This window comes from Sabethes cyaneus, chromosome 2, assembly GCF_943734655.1.
Source record: "Sabethes cyaneus chromosome 2, idSabCyanKW18_F2, whole genome shotgun sequence".
Taxonomy (NCBI): domain Eukaryota; kingdom Metazoa; phylum Arthropoda; class Insecta; order Diptera; family Culicidae; genus Sabethes; species Sabethes cyaneus.
Window position 1 is genome coordinate 4,657,665 of NC_071354.1, and position 22,135 is coordinate 4,679,799.

General features: G+C 40.7%; 1 protein-coding gene across 4 annotated transcripts; it reads right to left on the bottom strand.

The window, feature by feature from the left end:
• Positions 1-1,471: 1,471 nt before the first annotated feature.
• On the bottom strand, positions 1,472-17,862 carry LOC128733492 (heat shock factor protein). 4 transcript variants are annotated; one of them, XR_008411936.1, is made up of 11 exons: positions 17,638-17,862; positions 15,852-15,960; positions 15,456-15,793; positions 15,280-15,396; positions 15,116-15,207; positions 10,190-11,317; positions 10,025-10,130; positions 4,387-4,464; positions 3,974-4,112; positions 2,889-3,032; positions 2,468-2,580 (listed from the first exon to the last, which is right to left on the bottom strand). XR_008411936.1 is itself a non-coding variant. In XM_053827114.1 (10 exons), exons 1-10 carry the CDS (start codon positions 17,740-17,742, stop codon positions 2,423-2,425), a joined length of 2,328 nt encoding a protein of 775 aa, XP_053683089.1. In that variant the 5' UTR covers positions 17,743-17,862; the 3' UTR covers positions 1,472-2,422. The 4 variants fall into 4 exon arrangements, 3 of the variants coding, with proteins under 3 accessions (XP_053683089.1, XP_053683088.1, XP_053683090.1); XM_053827114.1 differs by lacking the exon at positions 2,889-3,032 and having other exon boundaries at positions 1,472-2,580; positions 10,190-11,275; XM_053827113.1 differs by lacking the exon at positions 2,889-3,032 and having other exon boundaries at positions 1,472-2,580.
• Positions 17,863-22,135: the final 4,273 nt, after the last annotated feature.

Here is a 22,135-nt window from a genome sequence, read left to right on the forward strand (position 1 = left end):
GACCCATCACGTTTCGCAGGTACCTGCAAAGGTACCTCTGGCCTTCCTGATCTGTGTGGCTATATCAGTCTTGGTAGCACCATCGGCCGGTGCCTGGCTACTAAGATATTGAAAGACGTCTACCTGCTCAACTTCTTGTCCCACTACTGTGAAGTTAGCGGGCTTGTCAGTGTTCACTACCATAGACTTAGTTTTTACTACATTGACTATGAGACCTGCTTTGCATATCGTTTCGGCGTTGTGCGAACAAGATAATGTCGTCGACTAGGTCGAGGTCATTTAGCTGCTCCATCGTTAGAGGATTTCAAAGCAATCCTCGGTTCGTACAAAACTTTGCCCGAGAATGCCTCGAAGAAAGCTCAGTGCCTCGATGAGATGGACTAGCTTATGGAATTTCTCTACGCCTAAGTGCGGCCTAGATGTTTTTGTGATTGAGTCGGTAGAACGTCTTTTCGAAGTCAACGAACACCAGCAGAAGAGAGTCCTGGAATTCGTTGATATGCTCCAATATAATGCGGAGCGTTATGATATGGTCTACACATGAACGAAATCTAGCTAACTGCCGCCGGAGAGTAGCGCCTATCTTCTCCTGAATCCGGGAGAATTATCTTACAGATTACTTTGAGAGTAATACAGAGCAACGTGATGCCACGCCAGTTACCGCATTCAGTTAGGTTTTTTAGACACTTTGACCAATATAGTCTGCATCCAGTACACCGAAAAGTTGCGGTTTCGCATATATTGCAGAAAAGCTGATGCATCATCTGGGTTGACAAAGATAGACCAGCTTTAAGCATCTCGGCTGAAATACAGTCTATCCCTGGCGTTCTATTGGACTTCACACTCTTGATGGTAGATTCAATTTCATCCAGTGATGGGGCCTCTGAGTTGTCGCGACGTCAATATATTCCATGTTCCGATTAGTATCCGTGTTTTCACGCTAACAGTCGTTGCCAATAATCCAGATTGATATCTTCTTTCATTTTCTCTATTTTTTTTTTGTTATTTGGGTATGTTCACATGTTCACCCTTTCCAGGCAAGTTGGACTTAGGCCCTATTGAAATGTTGGTCCTCAAATTGATAGATTATTTGATTGAAAAAGTTTATAGATACAGTATTATGGTTTGAAATGTTTTTCTCAACAATTACTATAAACTATTTAACGAACCGACCACATTGTTGATATTGACATTGCTTTCCCGTGTGGCACCTTGTGTTATCCAACCTTGTGTTATGTCAAGTTCCAACACTAGAAAAGCGCAATTTCAATATCAGCAAATTAGCATGTCTCCTGTAATCGTGAAATGCTTTGCTCATGGGTAGTGCTATACCAGTAGGACAACTGCGACAACGGCTTTTGAGTGTCGGACCCGTAATTATCAGTCTCCATTATCTCTGTAGATTTTCAACAGACCGGGGTAAATTCTTTTTGTTCTACCTACCGAAATAAAAACAATTTTCGTTAGTAACAGAGTATTCCTTAGTTGTATTCGGTCCCGATCATGCAATAGAAAACGACCTATAAGTATACCATAATTTGCGCCTCTTGTGTAATAGTAACAAATCAATCGCTCCGAAGCTGTGTTTTCAAAAGTTAGTAGGTTAGTATTCTTGCTTTTTGGCCTTTAGGTTTTAAAACTAAATGCGTTTCATGTGTCGATCATCAGGCCGGAAAAAATATATACATTTGTTTTTGCTTGCTCTCAGCGCAAATTAATCAGGTACAACTTTACATCAATGTTTAAATTTTAATTCATGGTTATGCAAAAAAAAAAGTTGAAATACATCTGACTATCATACAATAACTGAATTCATCCGATCCACTAACCACCCAGTATAATGATATTTAAAAAATATTATAGTTAAACAAGATAATACTGCCGTTACTTGCATATCAGTTCCACAAATGGAACTCCTATATAAATATAAGAAACTCCATAGGAGATGGTACTGTTATGCGACTAGCGGCAGAATAGATGGAAACAAAGTCGTAGATATATAAAGAAGCAACTGTTTGGAGTCCTGTTATGGGCATAACTGCTATCTTTCAAGTGCTGTTTTTTTTACTTTTCTAAGACCTTCAGTAATCTTTTTGCCATACTAGGCGGGTATTTAAAAATTGAAAGGACTAGGAGTTTCGCCGCATCGGATGTGATGTAAAATATGTTTCCAAGAGAATAAGGGACTTTATATTTGTGGTGATTATGTATAACAAACCTGCTTCGACATTGACCAAATACTCTTTAACACACCGTGCTGTGATCATAACTGAAAACAAAATTCAGTTCCTCGCAAAACGCGTTATTATTTAAACATTCAGGACAGGTTACTGATATTTAGAAGAAGAAAAACCAACAAATCTATGAAACAAAACAACATACTAAGGCTATAAAGAGATAACGTTGTTCTGCGTGTGTATGCTTAGATTACAGTAGAATTTTCTTCCTCGTTACTGCCCTCCAAATTGAGCAGTTCATTCAGATCTATAAAGTCGCCCACTGCAGCAGCGTTGCCAGGTGCCGTTTTGTACGAAATAAGCCGATTCGATGATCCAGAAGTCAAAGCGGGTGATATTTGACCTAAAACAGATCATTGTTATTTAAAGAAGAACATACAATTCGTCATAATTATGTGCCTTTGAGGCATTGCCAACAAAGACTAGTCAGCTTTAAAGGAAAAACATGTTACGTTAAGTTAGAGAGTGAATTAATTCATTACACTTTGCCATTCATTCTATTCCACAATCTTTCCAATCACTCTGAAAACAACAAACATTTCATTCGTTCTGTTAAAAGATTTCTAGATATTAAAGGACAAATATCTTTCTAATTTGTATATTCAGCAGTACCACCGTCGTCTTCATTATCGACGCAGTAAAGATAGATACCTGAATACATTCATTCGCTGGTCTTTCCTCAATGGGTTTCCCACTCATAGTTCATCTTTGGTTTGCCTGTTAAACCTTCTTAACAACCTATTTAACAAATAACCATTCTTCAACCACATTTTTTTAACGACGCCACAGACATTCCTGTGAAGAGAAGTCATAGTTAATTAATCGGTTCACGTTATACATTTGTAGCAGCGATGGCCCAAATAAATATTACTGTGTATCACAGAGACACCACTAAGGAACTGCCGGGAGATACTGTGCGCTCCCTCTGGGTGGGGCTATCACAAAACCTTCCACGTAAGAAGGGAATTAATGCGAACAACGAAACCGTTTCTGTATTCTGATCTGCTTACGTGCTTTTGTGTGCTGGAAGAATGCGTTTGCTCTTATATCTTATCGAAAGCTTGGACGGCGACGACTAAAGTTTTGACTCTGCAACGGGCGATCAGCTGAATTTCGAAATGTGTAGGTACTTCCTTAGCTTTAGTGTTTCCAATGGTTGTAGAATGGTTACAGATTACGAACACAACGGAACGTATCAAGTGTGGCCCCCATAATGATAAACAATTATTCTTGGTTGAGCTATTCAAAAAGTATTGCGATGGATATTAATGTTTTTACCAGACCCGTTATTAGCAACGAATGAAATGAACAAAATACGCAATATGATTAATTGTTGGTATTTGCAGTTCATCTTACAGTCTTGGTATAACACCCTCAACAAACACAAACGAACGTCTCACAAACTCTCATGCGTTCAAGACACCCATCTAAACACACAGTAATATATCAATAGGACTTTCACTAAATTGGATCATTTTTAAAAACTAGAATTGTACCCTTACGATCCATTCCCAAAAAATACTTTCTCCTTACGCGCTTGAAACGAGGATACAATATTAAGGCACGTATTCAACCCAAACCCGGAAACAGACCATTCTTCCAGCAATCCTATGTTTTAACACTTTGCCTCAACTCCAAATTTATTTCAATTTCCGGAGAATACTTTCTTACTCACTAAAAAATTTACTAACTTTCCCGAAAACTATCAACTGATTGAATATCCACTTAACACTTACCGTTCAAGCTGTTGCTTCCGCTGGTTTCGGCGACCGCCATGCTACTGTCTCCGATGGCAGCCTTTTTCTGGGTGTCATTCATATCCGGAAGGTTCATCGGAAAATCATAGCCCATTATGTCCTCGTTGCCGCTAAAGAGCTGCAAGAATGGATCCAAGAAAAGTTACAATATCAGACGACCTGCGTTTGTGACCTTTTTCCGGTGGATTTTTGTCATAACTCTTTTTCTTTTTCGCCGGCTGCTTGCGACAAATAATACCTCATTCAGAAGTCATGCTTTCTAGCTAGGAAATAACTATACTAGAGATACGAGGTGTTAAATGATAGCAGATTTTCTTTTTTGAATACGATAGTGGTTCGAATGCGACGAGTTAGGCCAGGTGTTGTTGTTTGAGTAGTGAATTTCTGCTAACCTTATTGATATCGAACGAAGACGGTGCCGAAGGCGAGAAGATTACTCTGCCGTACTGTGCTGTGCTTCCGCCTGGCGACTAAATAGTTTAAGCATAAATTTATGTGTATTTTTGATTAATGTTATAACAATCGTTTGAATTATGTCGATTATTTCCGGTAGTCATCAACGTCAGAAGCATCATCAGCGTGTATTGGATTTTTTGGTTTTGTTTTGTTTTATTTCATGTTTGTAGATTTATTCGTTAAATATTTTAATAATTCACGAAGAAGAAAAGAAAAAAGTAAATGCATTAACAATGAAGATTATAAATAGTACACCATACAGGGTTATTCAATTGGATTATCTGTGGCTTATCATTTACCATTTGGAATGTTGTTCAATAGAAAATTTTACTTTTTGCATAGCGATGAATGTCCACAGAATATAAATAATAACCTATCCGAAAAATTTCAGAACTTCTACTCTTTTATTTCCATCCAGATTGTAAAAACAACCACAGCGGAAATTATGCAGTTTGCACACTTTTTTTAAGGACATTCATATGTAAGAAAGTCCACAGTTGAATATTTAGCTTTCTAGCAACTTAAGCTAGGAAGCACTGGAGATTCAAAGCCACTAAAGCTCATTGTTGGTAGAACACCTCTCTGGGAACGCTTCATGTACATGCCAGAGCAGCTAAGCTATAGGAGGTGCAAACCTGTTTCCCAGATCAGAGACGGGTCAGACAACGTCTGTCTCGAAGCGAGCGGCTGAATATTAGTTAATTTGTAAAAATCAATTGATATGGATTGTCTTATTGAGTGTTTCAGGTCAAGTTTATAAAAGTCTAACACTATAACATTTTTGAACAAATGTGTGTGGCGGTTCATTGAACTCAAATAAAGCTTTCAACAGTAAAAAAAAGACCGGATGCAAGCAGTTATTGGCTCATATAGGATCTAAAGGTGTTCCGAGCTGGTCCACCATACCAAGCAAGGATTTTCAATCAGCGGGCGAACGAACGAACAGTATTAATAGTGCCTTCAAGCAGTGAGGATCACTGAAGTCACCTGTAATTTTAGCGATGAAACCGAGCTGCCGGGAGGCCTTCTATATAGCCGTGGTACGATGTAAGTTGAACGTGAATTTGGTGCCAAACAGTACCCCAAGGTCATTAACTTGATCGACTTTTGTGAGTATAGGCTCATTTATTTGGTAGTTGAATAAAACCAGACTGACCATGCAGTGTTGATGGATTGCTGATAACAAGCCAATTTTTCGTACGCCAACATCCACGAGCCTTCGAAGCCGGATACAATCGTCTATGAAACAAACTACTGAATATAGTAGTAACTTCAAATCATCAGCATACAATCAGCTTGAATCCAACTCCAAGCAGCGAAGCAATAATGGTCACAAACAGCAAAAACAGAAGCGGTCCCATATTGCTGCCTTGTGGTACACTCGAGGGGTTGAAGCCGGAGTCAAGTACACTCGAGGGGTTGAAGCCGGAGTACACGTAGAGCTCTGCCACATAGGTAGGAACTGAGCCATTTCGTAGAATTTAGAGTTGCGCCAAGTTGCGCAAAATTTTATGCAGCAGTATTTTCTAGTCTATACGATCAAACGTAGCCTTTAAATCCGTGTAGATCACATCAATTTGTACCTTTTGTTCCATGTGGAATATACAAGTAGACGTGAAATCCTGAATGTTAGTGCATAAATCCATGTTAGTCGGTGGAAATATAGCAAGAATAGAATTGCACACTACTATTCCAAATATTTTGGACACGTTTCGACGGTCGCCACTTTTAAAAACAGGCAACACGAATGACTACTTCCAGGCAGTCGGAAATTTTCCGTGCTCAAACAATTTATTGAACACGGCAAAAAACAGGGAAACAATTATTTGATAGCAATTGGAAACTTGGTACCTGGGATGTCCGAACTCGCCATAATCCGGCACGAGCTGGCTTGCTGGCTCGAGAGCTACATCGACTCGGAGTGGAGATCGATGCTATTCAGGAGCTTCGGTGGTTAAATTCCTATGGCAGGCACTTGTTTTAAGTAGCACGTCTACTTCAGTAGCGGTAGCGGAACAAGGAGTCGGTTTCGTAGTGTTGGGAAAGAGAAAAGTCTTCAACTGCAGCCTAACCAACGTTTACGCACCGATAAATGATAAATTCGATTAGGATATGAAATGGGGAAGGCAAATGAGGAGCGTCCAATATAGCTCTAGCTATCCCAAGCCCCTACCTAGCGCCTCCACGTGGCCATACCCGGTAATGCTATATTAAGTAGCCAAGCTAGGAGGTGCGATACTGGTTGGTTCCCGGCTGCCTGATCTCAAATCGAGGTTTTGGGCAGACGGCGGAGCCACACGACCTTGTTAATAGGTAAGCATAAAATAAGTTATTTTAATTATTTTTTTCGTTTTAGCTTATGAAGCACCTCCTGCTATATAAAACTTTGGCCAATACGAGTGTTAATACTGCACATGGATATTGGATACCAGAAGAAAAAATTAAATTAATTATTAGAAGCACTTATGGAAACTAAAAGGACGCATCTCTATTCCATTCGAAGGACTGCTGGTGAGATTGCTCTATTTTTATCCATATATACCACATTTCATAAATAGACTAGAATGGGGAAGAGGGAGGGACCATCAGAGCACTTGTTTGAAGCGGTGGGCCTAGGGAAAGTGAAACAGTCAACTTTCTAGGGTTAATCTTGGCCCGATTAAGAACACATCGTGGATAATGAGCGGGCTCTTCTTCCCCACCTGCTGGAGTCATTCTGCATTAACCCATTATGATCCGGGTATACCTAAATTTGGACCAAATGAAGTGAAACTCTGTAATCTATTACATTATGGCTCGAATGTGTCGGGAAACGCAAACTCGTCATTTGGAATGGTTTTAAGGCCAAAATATCGCCGGTTTAATATTTCGTAGGCTCAATTTCAAACAAACAAATTACAAAGTTGTTTACAGATTTCTTATCGAATTTTGTAATAGACTTTACATATAAATATCAATGTAATGTTTCGTCACTAAATGTAGACTCTTTCATGCGTTTTGGAGACAAAGTATTTTTCGCCATTTTTTCACTCTTTTCCGCCATTTATCACAACTTTGCACTGTTGAAAATACAGATGAAATGACAAAAACTGACAGATTATCTCTCACACACATCAGATTGATGTCTTATCTCTCTTGTAGTGATATATTAACAATGCTAACTATTGAAATTCAGCAGTAAACAGGGTATGATATATCATACGCTAGGACATAATGGGTTAAGACGGTTTATTCAACGATTGACTCAGGCGACTTAGCCCTTGGAAGATTTTCTAAATTCCTGGTACGTGTAAGTGATGTTGCTTATCGACCAATTCCCTTTTGGCCCTTCATACAAGAGTTGGAAAGCATGACCAATCGTTGAATATCTTCAACTCTTTTTGACATGATAGACTCATTGCTATGAACGGATGTTCTGCTAAGGCAGGTGGTAGTACCATATATTCATATTCATAAATGATAAATTCGATTATGTTACCGACGATTACCACAATAGATCAAAATAATGGTCGCAGTGGTCAAATCTTCCAATAAAAAATGTTAATGACGAATTCTACGACAGACTCGGGAGGATCTATGGAAAGTGCCCAAAACATGACGCGAAAATCATGAAATGCGCAGATCGGGAGGAAAGAATTCTTCCCTCTTGTCATTGGAAGACATATTCTCCAGCTGCCGACCAATTATAACAGTCTGAGGCTCATAAATTTTAGCACGAGCACCTACTTTCCATGCCTGAATATTCGTGTTTCCGATTCGTGTTTCCAAGGCATCCAAATAGGGAGTCTAGCTCTCAGACCGATCATGTCCTGATTGACGGTCGACAGTTTTCGGATGTCATCGGTGTATGATCTTTTCTGGGGCCAAATATCGACTCTGATTACCAGCTCGCCTTGTGTAAACTTCGCGTAAAGTTCGCGTCGGAGGTTGATGGAAGAGAAGATGCTACTGAAGAGAAGAGTGACGGATGGGAAGAACCAGGCCAAGAGTGCGGCTATCGTCAGAACAGAGAAAGGTATAGAGAGACTAAAGCTGTGGAAAAAAGAGCCCACCGTCCCAACGCCTAAAAAAGAGAAGTACATGCTTGCCGGCGCAGAACAGAGATTCGTCAGCAACGACACACGGAGTTTTTACGAAACGATGAAGTACAGGAATTGTGCCATGCGTGACAAAACGGCGAACAATTGTGAGCGATGGCCAAGCTGTGAAGGCACCGACACATGAGGAGGTTAAGAAAGCAATCAGTGAGCTGAAAAACGGTAACGCTGCTGGGAAGGACGACATCCCGGCTGAATTTCTGAAAGCGGGAAGCGAGCGGTTATACGAAGCAATTCTAGGGATCATTGTCAGGGTCTAGGAGGAAGAACAAATACCGGAGGAGTGGTTAGATGGCCTCATTTGCCCTATTTTCAAAAAAACAACGTTACATTCTACATTCAATTCTGCCTATAAGATGCTCTTCCGTATCCTGTTCTGTAGACTGAGACCGTTACCGGAGGCCTTCATCGGCGAGTACCAAGCTGGTTTTCGGGAGGGTCGCTCCACGACGGATCAGATGTTTACCCTGCGTTAGTTACTAGACAAGTTCCAGGTGTATAACTTCGAGATTCATCATCTGTTTGTGGACTTGAGGGCAGCTGCAAAGTAAAACGACGAATTTGGCTCTCTACGGATTACGTAGCCAGCTGAAGTCCCGTAGTTTGCAAATTCGAACAAAACTGACGCGCTGAGAGAACTGACAAGTGCTTAAGGTTTTCGGGTGTAGAATTCTGCGCTCAACACTTGGTGGCAAAATAGAAAACAGAGTGTGGCGCCGACGCGTAAACCACGAGCTGTATCATGCATTCAAATATGCTGATATAGTGAAGGTAGTTTAATATTGGAGTCTGCAGTGGGCTGGGTAGATGGCCAGAATACCCGACGGAAGAATAACCAAAACTGTTTTCAGTAGGGAACCAAAAAGAGGTCGTAAACTTCGGGGCAGACCCCGCACCCGATGGATGTGCGCTGTCGAGGACGACGCACAGTCAGCTGGAGTTCAAGTGGATTGGAGAACGGCAGCCCAGGACCGACAGTACTGGAGGATCATAATTTGTTCGGAGCAGGATCGATGACGGACCGTTACCAATAAAACAGGTAAGTATAGTTTTCCCACAATCAAGTCACGAAAATTGTTCAAGTGCAATTGTATGTACATCAAATAATATAAATTTAGAATAGCAGCAAAAAAAAATTTGAGATATATATATGCATTTTTTTACGAAATAATCCTCAAATTTTTCATCCACAACATATATAAACTGCATACAAAACTCTAATTTGTTCATAGGTATAGTCTTTTTAAGCATAGATCAATTCAAATGAAATATTTCAAACACGAGTGCAATATTTCAAAGCCTCATAGTCCTGCGTTTTCCACGAATAGTACAAAATTTGATGTTCAAATTTTCTACCCAAAACTACTTAATTTTGCATAGTTTTCTAAACATATAGCGAATTCGCACTACATTTACTTCCCTCAACAGTGCTCAACAAATAAATTTTCTGTAAAAACAAAATCAATCGTCAACTTACCCCAAGCAACGTGTTGGCATCCAGCTGGTAGCCTTCTCCCTTCAGTAAATCTTTCAACGAATCCAAATCTGTCTGAACGGCATCAATATGCTGTCCGTATTCAGTGCTGTAAATAGAGAAACACTTTAGCATTTCATTAGGCAATCAACTACACTACCTTATTACAGTGATTGTAGCCGATTCACATCCAGTTCGTTGCTAGAAAACCGAGCCAATGCGCCAGCATTAGAGTCTTCGTCATTGATGGAGTTGCTAGCGTTAACAGGCAGCTGAGCAGCCGAAAGTTCTTCCACTGGGTCGGACCCCTCCTGTTGTTGCTGCTGCTGCTGCTGTTGTTGTTGTTGCTGCTGCTGTTGTTGCTGTTGCTGAAGTAACAATTGCTGTCGTCCCTTGATCTCATTTATATTCACACTGGGATTGTAAAAACCTCCATCAAAATTGAACGCACCAATCATGGGAGACTCCTTTTCAACATTGCTGGTGTCGTCGAAAATGTCAGCCGGTACCTCGTTTATGATAAAATCATCCACCCCATAGCTGACATGCGTCGACGATGATGAAGGTTCAGCATTTAACGTGACGTTTGCGGTCGATCCGGTCGAACCGCCCACTGCTGGCGCGCTAGCCCCGTCCGACGACAATGATATCTGTTTACCCGAATTGGCCATTCTTTTGCCGCTTCGTGTTAAAATATTTGAATTTGATACGGCTGATTGTGTTGGTCGATTTGAGTTCAACAGACTTTTCTGTTGCACTTTGTTTGCAATGCCATTTTTCTTGGCTTTAAGCAGACTTTCTCCTTTACCGATTGATTTTTGCTGTAATAACTGTTGCTGGGCCCTGTTTTGTTTTTGCTGCTGCTGCTGCTGTTGCTGTTCTTGCTGTTGCTTCAGTTGTTTCTGTTTTTGCATTTCCTTGATGACAAGCGGAGTGTTAAGCATATCCGTATCGTTATACAGCTGGATATCGTTCGGGTCGATTTCATCCACATGATCAACCAAATAATTATCGTCATCGTATTCAATGTTTTGCTCTTCGTCCGCAACTTTCCCATCGGTGAGCTGAGCCAGGCTATCGGTTAACATTGTCGAGCAGTCAGGTTTCTCCAGCTTAATCCCAGCCGCTCGCTGTCGGGGATTGTACGTTGGAGAGATAACAATCTCCTCGACAATGTCGTTCACATTGTCCGGATGATAAGGCGACTGATCAGCCAAAGAAATCGGAGAAGTTACCTCCGGCACTTCGGATGTCCTGTGATGAGTGAATGAGTTGAACATATCATTGACATATTCGCTATTTGTACAAATGAGAGTAACGTTTTGTTGGCATAAATAGTGTATATTGTTGAACGCATAAAAATGCAACCACCTGGCAGTTACAATGAACTTGTAAACGAACGACTATGGTTGCAGTTTTTCTTTACCTAATTTTAGTTGGTTTCGAGTTTTACCGGCGATTCATATTCATTGAATTATCCACTAACGATTAAACCACTTACTTTGCTCTTTGAATGATAAAAAAAATATAACAAAGTTTGATTCTATGATAGATGCGTTCTGCAATGACTATTATTATTTGGTAAAAATCCAGCAGTCAGTGCTATTTTGATACTCTGTAAAATAGCGCTCTTTCGTTATCTACCCACAAATAACATAAAAATTTATTAAGAACGGTTAATCAAGGTACCAAAAGATATCATTGTGATTGATCGAACAGGTTTACGTTACTTTGATACACAATACAACACAATTCAACAATTAAGTTAATGAAGAAAGACGAAATTTTTGTCTCTAACTCTACTTTTCAGTGTTTGTTCTGTGAGTAGATTTAATAGGAAGAATTTCGCCTTTCCAGACTCAAAGAATCTACTTAAACGCTCAGCAAAGGAACATTAGTGTATAATCGAGCAAGGTGAAAAATTACCTGATCGAAACTTTCGAACTTGTATGTGATTGTCTCTTCACTCTAACACTAGACGACGTAGGCTTTTCGATTTCATTCTCATCCTGGTGGCTAAAATAATGTAGGCATATGTACATAACATTAGCTTACGTTGGTGAAAAATTATCTAGACAGACAATCAAGTTCAAATTGTCAAAGCCAAGACGCGATAAAACTAAAGTAGATTTTGAAAGCTATCATATTGGGTGGATTTCACTCAAGAAGAAAACAAAAACAAAACCAAAAAAGTAATCCTTGTAGTTAATAGAACTACGAATTACGTAGTTTAATCTGTCCCCGAATGATGCCAAATACTGTTTTCCCGAGCAGACGAAATTTCTCCCCCAAACCAAACAGTTTGCTCCGTATGTTAAACAAATTCCCCACAAACATTGAACCGAGTGATCTCGACTCTTGAGACCATGCTTGACCTGTAGTGCTTCAGCAAGAAAAAAAGCCAACACTCTTCGTAGACCAAAACATTGTAAAATAGAAGATTCTTTTTTCTAATTGGAGAGGATAACTAGTGAAACGCAGAAAATTGAGATCATCTTTAGAGCATGGAATAGGAACTGTTCCTGCCTCTTTTGCTACAGCACAATTGAGGTATTTCCCGAAGAGCTGCTTCGCACTGTCAACCAGCTTGTGCAAGTTATGAGGCCTCGAGACACACATTCTGTATTCCGCACTTCGTTCTTTTTGCAGTATCGCTATTGATTGAGCGAACTGCTGTTATTATCCATATTTGATTGTCAGTTTGTCACCCTTTTTTCTCCATATTTTTACTGGTTTTCAATCAAGCTTTCTTTCTAGATCCCAGAAGTCCGAAAACTTGTTATAATTTGTTCGTGGACAAGCGGTTTCATAACGCTCCTTCAGCCAGTACCATTTCTATTACTAGCCCCGGCTAGAGGTTTCGTCGTCGGTAATGCAGATTTCTGCAAAATTCTGTTCTCATTCATACAACCAGCAAGTGGAACAAATTATAATTTGCCCATGGAAAAGTAGGTCCATTACGCATCTCGAGCCAGTACCATTCCCATAAAGCCTTTGCTGGATCCGTTCAGTTTCTGGTACAACTTTCACGTTTCCTTACACCGATGCAGTCGCCCTCCTTTTTCGTCGCATGGGTCTATTCCGATTGTACCAATCCGAATTTCTTTGTTGCTCATATATTACTTAATACAAGAGGTGGTGGCTTGCAAGACTTGCTGCAGCAACCCCCGGTTACTCGTATCCCGGCTGGTACCACGAGGAGCTAGGGATATGAGTTGCTGAATAAGAGGCTTCATAAAATTTACATGTATCATTACGATCAAACATGCCAGATGCACCTTTGTGTGTGCATAAATTTGACTCACCGATTATTTCAGTTCTTGTGAGCTCTAGATCGAATAATGTTCCATTAAAAGTAAGATATTCAGAAGAAAATTCATGTATGCAAAGTCTTCACATATGGTATCTCTGCTTGCAACCTTAGACAATTCGTTCCATTTTGGCAAATTTTAGTGACAGTGCTTTCATAATATTCCAAGCACTTTTTTCCTTCCATCACTTGTTGACACAGCCTATTAAACCAGTCATTTCGTGTATTCGTGAGCTGCTCATTTAGCGTCATGATACCTGATATTCTGATAGTCGAGCGTTTTCCTTCTCATCCATCTCCGAATAACTGTTCTGGAAAAGCTAGTGCCGCATCTTATATTCACGATGGGCAATGTGAACTTCAAAGGGCCTAAGTTGCTTCCTTGAGGAACTCTACGATACATTCCGATTCCGAACAATTCCGATGTCTCCAGACCGATCTCGACACATTACTTACGGGTTTACTTCCTACTTCTACCAGCCGAGAACCGGGGTGGCTCATGTCTTATCAAAAAATTCTATCCACTGTACCGTTGAGCTCTTCCAGCATACCTCCTGGGCGACTCATTGCCAATTCGTTGAGCGTCTCGGCACACGCAAGTCGGCTTCAACCTGGTCAAATCATAATGTTGGGCCCCTCTATTCCTGGTGCCGGTGAGGTTCTTGAAGGGAACAGATTTCATTGCACTGTCGTCCTTGAAATCCTTGAAATGTGGCCGGCCCACCGTAGTCTCCCATCTTTCGCCGGATGTACGAGGGGATTTCACCTGAAACTCGTGATCCATACGCCTACGCCAATCTCCGCTATCTGTTTGTACTCCGTCAAACATATTCTGCAACACATTTCGTTCAAATAAGGCAGATGCACGTGTGTCTTCCGCAAGCAAAGTTACTGCAAGTTACGTTGTTACCAGTTCCAACCATATATTACGACGCATTGATTTGTAATCCAATCCTCTTGGTCTAACAACAGAGACCTGGTGTCAGTCGTAGAATGTCTCCACCATCTCAAAGTTTCTGAGAATGCTGTCAAGGTCGTCTGCAAAGTCTATCTCTATCTGCTCGCCGGATTACATCTTCAATAGCAATGAAAAAAATAACACAGGGCAGTTTATCTCCTTGCCTTGTGTGCTCGCGACACAAACCCGTGCCTTTGAAGGCCGAAACTATATTTAGCCAAATCACAACTTACTTACTTAATTGGCTTGCCGTCCTAAGACATAGTCTGATCCTGATGAACAAATGCTATAGCCCATCGTATCCGTCCAGCATTAGCCACCTTTTAAAGTCTTGGCGATCGGGCCGAAAGTCGCGAATGTTTCCTTATTACTCCATAAAGTCTCGGAATGGAAAGGCCACTTTACCTTGATTTCCTTAATATAACCTCGGCATTGAAAACATGGAGATACACACAGAGAAATGACAAAAATAAACGAAGTTGCTATTTCCCAGTTCGTAAAGTAAAAAAAAGAGAATGATAAAATAAAACATCATTCACTCGTATCGATCTCTAGCTTGTTTATCGTTTAAAAATAGTACACCCATTTTATATTCCACCAGGATGGCTATAACTACAAGCGCATCCTGTTAACCTACTGATACTGATAAACTTAAAATATCACCCACAGCGAAGGTCTCATATGAAGTTGAAACAAATATAAGCCATCGCTTTTCCACTATTTTACCATGCAATATCTAGGCGTTCAAACGAAAATGCTATGCAATCAAACATTCAATAGGTACTTCTCCGTGAAACAACATGCACGCGACTGCTCTCATACTCACATCAACTCCTGTTCGTTCTCGTAGGCCACCTCCTCTAGTGCCTCTCCCAGCTCCTGGATGGTAGCACCTTCGTTGTTGCCGGTTTTCTTCACCTATACCCGCCGATAAGATAAAGTTTCGTAATTTAAAAACGTCACATGCGACGCTACGACTGTCGTTCTTACCTTCGACGGTGGAGCATCGTTAATCATCAGCTGGAACCTGCGTTTGTTATTACCGTTGCCCATAGAACCAAGCCCGCCTCGCGATGGTTGCACGATTGTGACCAAAAATTGAATAAGCTTGAAGGGGTTGAAAAAAATTAGTCTGTTGACAACATCAAAACAATAAAATAAAGTACCTTATTGACAATCTGCTGCTGTTTAAGATGCTTTTGGCGTAAAATAGCTACCTCACGCCATAAGGCCTCATTCTCTTGCTTCATGGCCGAAAAGCGGGTATCCAGCGAATCCTGCCGACCACGCATATTCTTGATTTCCGACAAAACTCGATTTACGGCTTCAACTTTTAGCCCACTTTTATCCTCCGGCGGTTGCTGCTTTGAGGTAGCAATTTTACGTTTGATGTGTTCCAGCAGATAGGGATGATCTTTTTGGAAACAAGGATGTGTAAATTCCATTTCATCCTTGTCAAAGCGCAATCCACCATTATCGATGGATGTTATTTTGTGGAATCCGTCTGTAAACCGTTTCCTTAGTCAAAATTCAATCGATTTGAACCAAACTAGATTACTTACACATATTTAATTGTCGAATAAAACTTGCCATATTGTTGTGTTTATAGTTAAGTGGTAATAACTCCTTGGCAAACTGGGCCTGATTTTGAATGATAAACGATCGACCATCCTGAAAATTGTTCGTAATGTAGTAGCTTTAATTAGGTAGCACCATTTAGGAACTAAATAACGTAAGTCTATTTTACCGACCGCTCACGCTATGCAATTTTGTTTTATCATGCAAGTAATAGCAGCACGACTCAGTTCAATCTTCGGAACCATCAAACACGATTTAGAAATTTTGGTTTTTTGGATTTTCAATTCATTGTTAATAATTAAAACGTTGGTGTTTATAGCAACTTTTGCGATCTGTTGAAAGAAAATTGTGTCACAACTCATTATTCGCGCAATCATTGTGTTCAGGTAAAGCTTAAAGTGAATACCTAACTGAAACAAACTTTGGCTTTTATAGAATCTGATCTTTTTCCAAACAAATCACACATCCGGTGTGTACAGAACAATCTCAGACTGTTCTATTATCACTTGGAGTGGTACCCAAAATAATTGTTTATGCCTTGCCGAACGATCATACCGAAATACAGATCTTTTATTAAATTTTAATATATAATCAGCATAATTACCGAAAAATGCGACCGTTCTGTGTTGTACAAGACTTAGTTAGTCACTATTTTTTTTTTCATGTGTGGACTCATTACTGCGACCAGTATAGTTGATCTATTGTAATATCGCCCGGGTGTTTTGCTGTATGACCTGCACTGCATTTCTTTTTGCTATAATCGCTATTGAGTGAGCGATATGCTTATTAAATTTTTATGCGTGCTTGCGTGTATTGGGGTTTACCCTTCCTTCAAAGCTTAATCTACTTTACCCACTTATTCCTCGCTGCCAGCACTATCCCATATTATAGCCGTCCCTGGCGAGGACTCATTCGTACCTCTGACCAGTACACTTAACTATAGAAGGGACATTTGCACTGTCAAGAGGCTTCAGAGGGTAAATATAGAATTCAGCACGAAGGAAGGGTAAATGGAGGGGCCTGAGAATAAACCCATGCTAAAGTCACTTGACATCGAATGGCTTGATTCTACTAAAATTCGAACCCACGACCACTCGCTTGTCAAAGCAGACTTGGTAACCTTGCGGCTACGGAGCCCCCCTTAGTTAGTCACTAAGTAGAAAGAAATGTTTGCCATGGAACGATTTGCGCCGGAAACCATTATCTTTTTCGAGCCTGCGGTTGCAATTTTCCTTCAAAGTTACATACTCATATGCTACCTAGCATAGAATATTTTATGTTTCGTTATTGCATCATTATCCATGAGCATATCGACGAGTCGATTTTCTGTATTGTTCAGAAATGAAAATCATCTATTAAATGAACTTTTCATTTCAAATCGAGGTCAGCGGTCAATGGTTTAGAAATGCCCTCGATCAACAACTATCTGCTCAGTTTCTAAAAAAGATTACCAACAGATTCATGTTAGTTCGAAAGAGCAGCAAGTAAACAAATACAGACAGCGCCGGACGATCAAAATCGTCATAATGATGACGTCGCAGAAAAAGTTATTAAATTTGCGAATAATTCAATCATTTCGCATTTTTCATCTAAGCAAAATGCAATAACACAGCTTAAACAAAAATATCCAGTTAAAAACGTTTGAATTGTGCAATGTAATTATTAAAAATAATAAAAATTTCTGAAACCCGTCCTTTGAGGAAAACAAGTCGGCCATTTTCTAATTACAACTGCGGTGTACCAGTCGACTTTTTTCCGACGATTACTTACGGTGCTCCAGGAGATTAGATCGTTCGTTTCCGGATCTTCCACCAATCGCCATAGCTTCGCCAGGAATGCAGGAACTCCTGTACCGGTTTCACTAAACGTATGCATCACTAGAATAACTACTTATACTGTCTTTGAAATAACTTTAAATCTTGCTTTTGATTTTTTTTCTTCATACACATACACCTACACTCGCGACACAGTAACGAAACGGAAAAACATCCGACTTCCTCGAGCATCTATCGTTGACTGACAAAAACGAAGAACAAACGAAGAGAAAAGGTGAAAAAAGAAAAAAAATATGACACAACTGTCAACCAGCTGTCAAGACAAAAGAGCATATTCTACACTTTCGGCCATTTCTGTTCTAAACTGTGTAAAATACTCCCGTTTCGTTAAAAATCTAATGTCGAATTTGTTTATTCAATCCGGATTGGAACTGGATGAACTTTTTGTGTTTATTTGCTCCTATCTGACAGATAAAGTTTATCCAGTTTCAATCCGGATTGAATAAACAAATTCGACATTAAAAATACACAGACAAAAAGTCTAAAACCACCCCATCGGCAGGCAACCATGTTTTCGCCGCATCTCGTGTGTGCAGGGATTCTTTCCCTGTGCCAGGTGATTTTTTGAAAAGTCTTCACAAATCAAGAAAAATGTCTTCATTTGTCTTCTTCCGGCTTTCCAGATTTTTTTACCCATTTGAATTGCATGGTGAAGACATGTCTTCAAGTGAAGACATTTCAAAATAAAAGTCTTCTTTGTAACAAAAATGTCTTCAAAATGAAGACATGTCTTCACTTCTGGCATCTCTGCGTGTGTGCGAAAATGAGATAGCATGGCAGCACTGCGCCATCGTTGGTGCCAGCCCCAACGATAGGCGAAGTTAAGGAGGCCATCATGCAGCTAAAGAACAACAAGTCAGCTGGAAAAGATGGCATCGGAGCGGAGCTTATTAAAATGGGACCAGAAAAGCTGACCGTTTGTCTACACCGACTAATTGTTAGAATTTGGGATACGGAACAGCTACCGGAGGAGTGGAAAAATGGGGTTATCTGCCCGATCTATAAAAAGGGCACACAAGTTGGACTGTGAGAACTATCGAGCGATCACCGTTCTGAATGCCGCCTATAAAGTGCTGTCCCACCCAAATCATTTTCCGCCGTCTATCACCAATTGCGAATAGATTGGTGAGAACTTATCAAGCCGGCTTCCTCGAAGATCGGTCTACAACGGTTCAAATATTTACACTGCGGCAAATCCTTCAAAAGGGCCGTGAATACAGAGTTCCCACGCATCATTTGTTCGTTGACTTCAAAGCCGCATATGATACCATAGACCGGAAAGAGCTATGGAAAGTCATGGACGAGAACCCCAAGTAACAATTTCAGGCTGATCAAACGCTTTTATAGCTGATTTTATTCAACCTGTGGCTGATCTATGGTTTAGGTTTAGAAATAAAAACCTTTTTTCAGCTCTTAAACATCTAAATCTGGTGATTTTATCAAGCTTCAGGCTAATTAATAGCTGCTTTCGAAGCTGCAATGAAGCTTAATAGAAACTTTTTTGCGCTTTTAAATAGCCAATTTGCGCAATGCTGTCAATTCTATTTTTAGAACGAGAAATAGTTTTGCAATCTGCTTTTCCATTCGCTTAACAAATGCTTCATCCACCTTTATGCAGCCAAAAAAATCTATTTTTAAATTTAAAAAAAAAGAACGCGTCATTTTTATTTTGCCGTGAACGCGATATTTTTAGTTTCGAATAACTTTAATTCGTCTAATAGCGAATTCATAAATTAACCTGGCTCAGGTCGATTAGCACTCAGTTTTAATCGAAGTGCTGTCAAAGCGTTCATAAATTAACCGAGATTGCATTTCGGTTAAACTGACAGCATTCAGTTTGAAGCGCAGGTTAAAACTGTCTAGCATTACGGTTTACGGGTCGATCTGTCAAACTGCCCGTATCGTTCATAAATTTCGGGTTCGAGTTAGCACGAACCCAGGTTAATTTATGAATTCGCTATAAGTAAGCTAGCTAAATTAAAATGCATGTCTTTTTTCCGGGAATTGAACCCGCCATCTTTTGATCCCTAAGCACTCACCGTATGATCCGCTCCATTTGCATCTGTAGAACAGACAGTGAGAATATCTTTACACCTGAAGCCTAGCCCGCCTAGCGTGATGCAGTCGATAATGTCGATAACTGACAAACTTTTGCTGTCAGCAGAATTGCGAAATTCTATGATCTGACAGTATGTGTGCTGTGAGCCGAAAGAAAACTTGGCGGAAGTTTGTAAAGCCACTTTAACACCCTTAAGCAGCCTTAAAGTAGTTTGAAAGCTGTGAGCCGTATGAAAGCTTCCACTCTACACTTTAACACCTTTAAGCAGCCGTAAAACGGTTTGACGTTTATGGCTGTTTGGAAGCAGATTGTATAGCAGAAAAATCCGCTATTAAGCTGTTTTATCAGCTTTTGGGAGAGAACCGGTTTGAAAAACTTAAGGTAGCTTAAACATCGCTTATTCAAACACCATTTAAGTGCTTACTTTAAGCAGCTTTGATCGCCTTAAACCAACCCGTAAACAGTCATTGCTCTTGCAATTCAGCTACCGTTGTTACTTGGGACAGCTTCCCCAGGAAGCTCATCAAACTGATTAAATCTACGATGGATGGTACACAGTGCTGTGTTCGGATTTCGTGTGGATTGTCAAGTTCATTCGAATCACACCGAGGGCTTCGTCAAGGTGATGGTCTTTCATGCCTGCTGTTCAACATAGCGCTACAAGGTGTTATGAACCGAACGGATATCAACACGCGGGGCACGATATTCAACAAATCTAGTCAATTCGTCTGCTTTGCCGATGACATGGATATTATCGGTAGAACATTTGTGGCGGTGGCTGAACAGTACACCAGACTAAAGCGCGAAGCAGAAAATATTGGGTTAAAGGTAAATACGTCTAAAACAAAGTACATGCTGGCCAGCGGAACCGAGGCCGAGCGACACCGCTTGGGCAGTAGTATATAAATCGACGGCGATGAGTTTGAGGTAGTCGATGAATTTGTCATTCGGCATTCGCTGCGGGTGGATTCGGCTGGCTTGAGATGGATGACGGTTGAGAGCGGACCGCTCGTTCGTTCGTTCGTTCACGCATGCATGTATGATCTCGCTCTCTCGCTCTTGGCTCACTGGTAACGGCGGACAATGATACCTGCCGTGAGATTCGGAGGCGTATTATCAGCGGAAGTCTCGCTTATTATGGGCTCCACAAGCAATTGAAGTCCCCGTTCAAAGTGCACCCTGTACAAGACGCTTATTAGACCGGTTGCTCTCTACGGGCATAAAACATGGACAATGCTCGAGGAGGACCTGCAAGTGCTCGGAGTTTTCGAACGACGAGTGCTAAGAACGATCTTTGGCGGTGTACAGGAGAACGGAGTATGGAGGCAGATGATGAACCATGAACTCGCACAGCTTTATGGCGAACCCAGTATCCAGAAGGTGGCTAAAGCTGGACGGATACGATGGGCAGGACATGTTGCAAGAATGCCGGACAACTACCCTGTAAAGATGGTGTTCGTCTCAAACCCGGTAGGAACAAGACGACCAGGAGCGCACCGAGCAAGATGGTTAGACCAGGTGGAGCGAGATCTGGCCGTGAGTACTCGGTGTCCGAGGAATTGGAGAGCGGTAGCCCTCAACCGAGTTACATGGAGAAACTTTGTTCAACAGGCTTTTTCTTAGGAACGCAAGCCACCTAAGTAAGTAAGTAATTCAGCACTGCGTTTCACTCAACTTCCAGCAGTCTGATTTGGGCCTGCTGTCAAATTTTGAGCCCAGGACATGGTCGCTGACGTTCACCCCAGATAACACAAAATCGTAATAGAAAGTTCACATTAAATCGTTTTCATGTCAATTTTACATTGGAATTGTATAATGATTAGAGTATGTCAAATCGAAGTGAACGATAAGTTGGGTTGCAGTCGTGCGTGTCTTCATATACAATTCATGACTGTGAATTATAAAGCAGGATAGACAATTGCAATATTTGATTATATCTATATCATATATTCAGGAGCATTTAGTTGCGTGTTATAAAAACTGCGCAAAATAGAATTACAAATAGTTGTCAAAATTTTCGCACGTATATCGCCTCCACTTTGGTACATATATGTTCTTATATGGCGTTAAATATAACTTTTTCGTTCAGATATGATTTCGTATACCTCAGTTGCAATCGAGATATACAAACCAAATGGTTTACTGGGACTGCACTACTGCAGCTCGATATAGAGATGTCGATGGGGTGTCCAAAACAGAGCAGTTCCTTTGCGTCTGTAAGATCACAATAAAGTAATTTGCGATTTCGTTGCTAAACGTGAATGACATTAGCGGGGGGCTCGTAGGGTTCAGAGGGGAGCAAAGAGTGGAGGAGAAGATCCGGGAGTCTGATTTGATATTGCTGATATTATTCCTGCTGCAATCAGCTTCAGCG

What these genes read in the sequence shown, in the direction of transcription:
- LOC128733492 (XM_053827113.1), bottom strand. Translation starts at nt 17,742, where the DNA reads ATGCATACGTTTAGTGAAACCGGTACAGGAGTTCCTGCATTCCTGGCG. An exon ending in ACGATGCTCCACCGTCGAAG is followed by an intron (nt 15,208 to 15,279) that starts GTAAGAACGACA and finishes CGGCGGGTATAG; the next exon opens with GTGAAGAAAACCGGCAACAA. An exon ending in GAGAACGAACAGGAGTTGAT is followed by an intron (nt 11,318 to 15,115) that starts GTGAGTATGAGA and finishes TTGTACAAATAG; the next exon opens with CGAATATGTCAATGATATGT.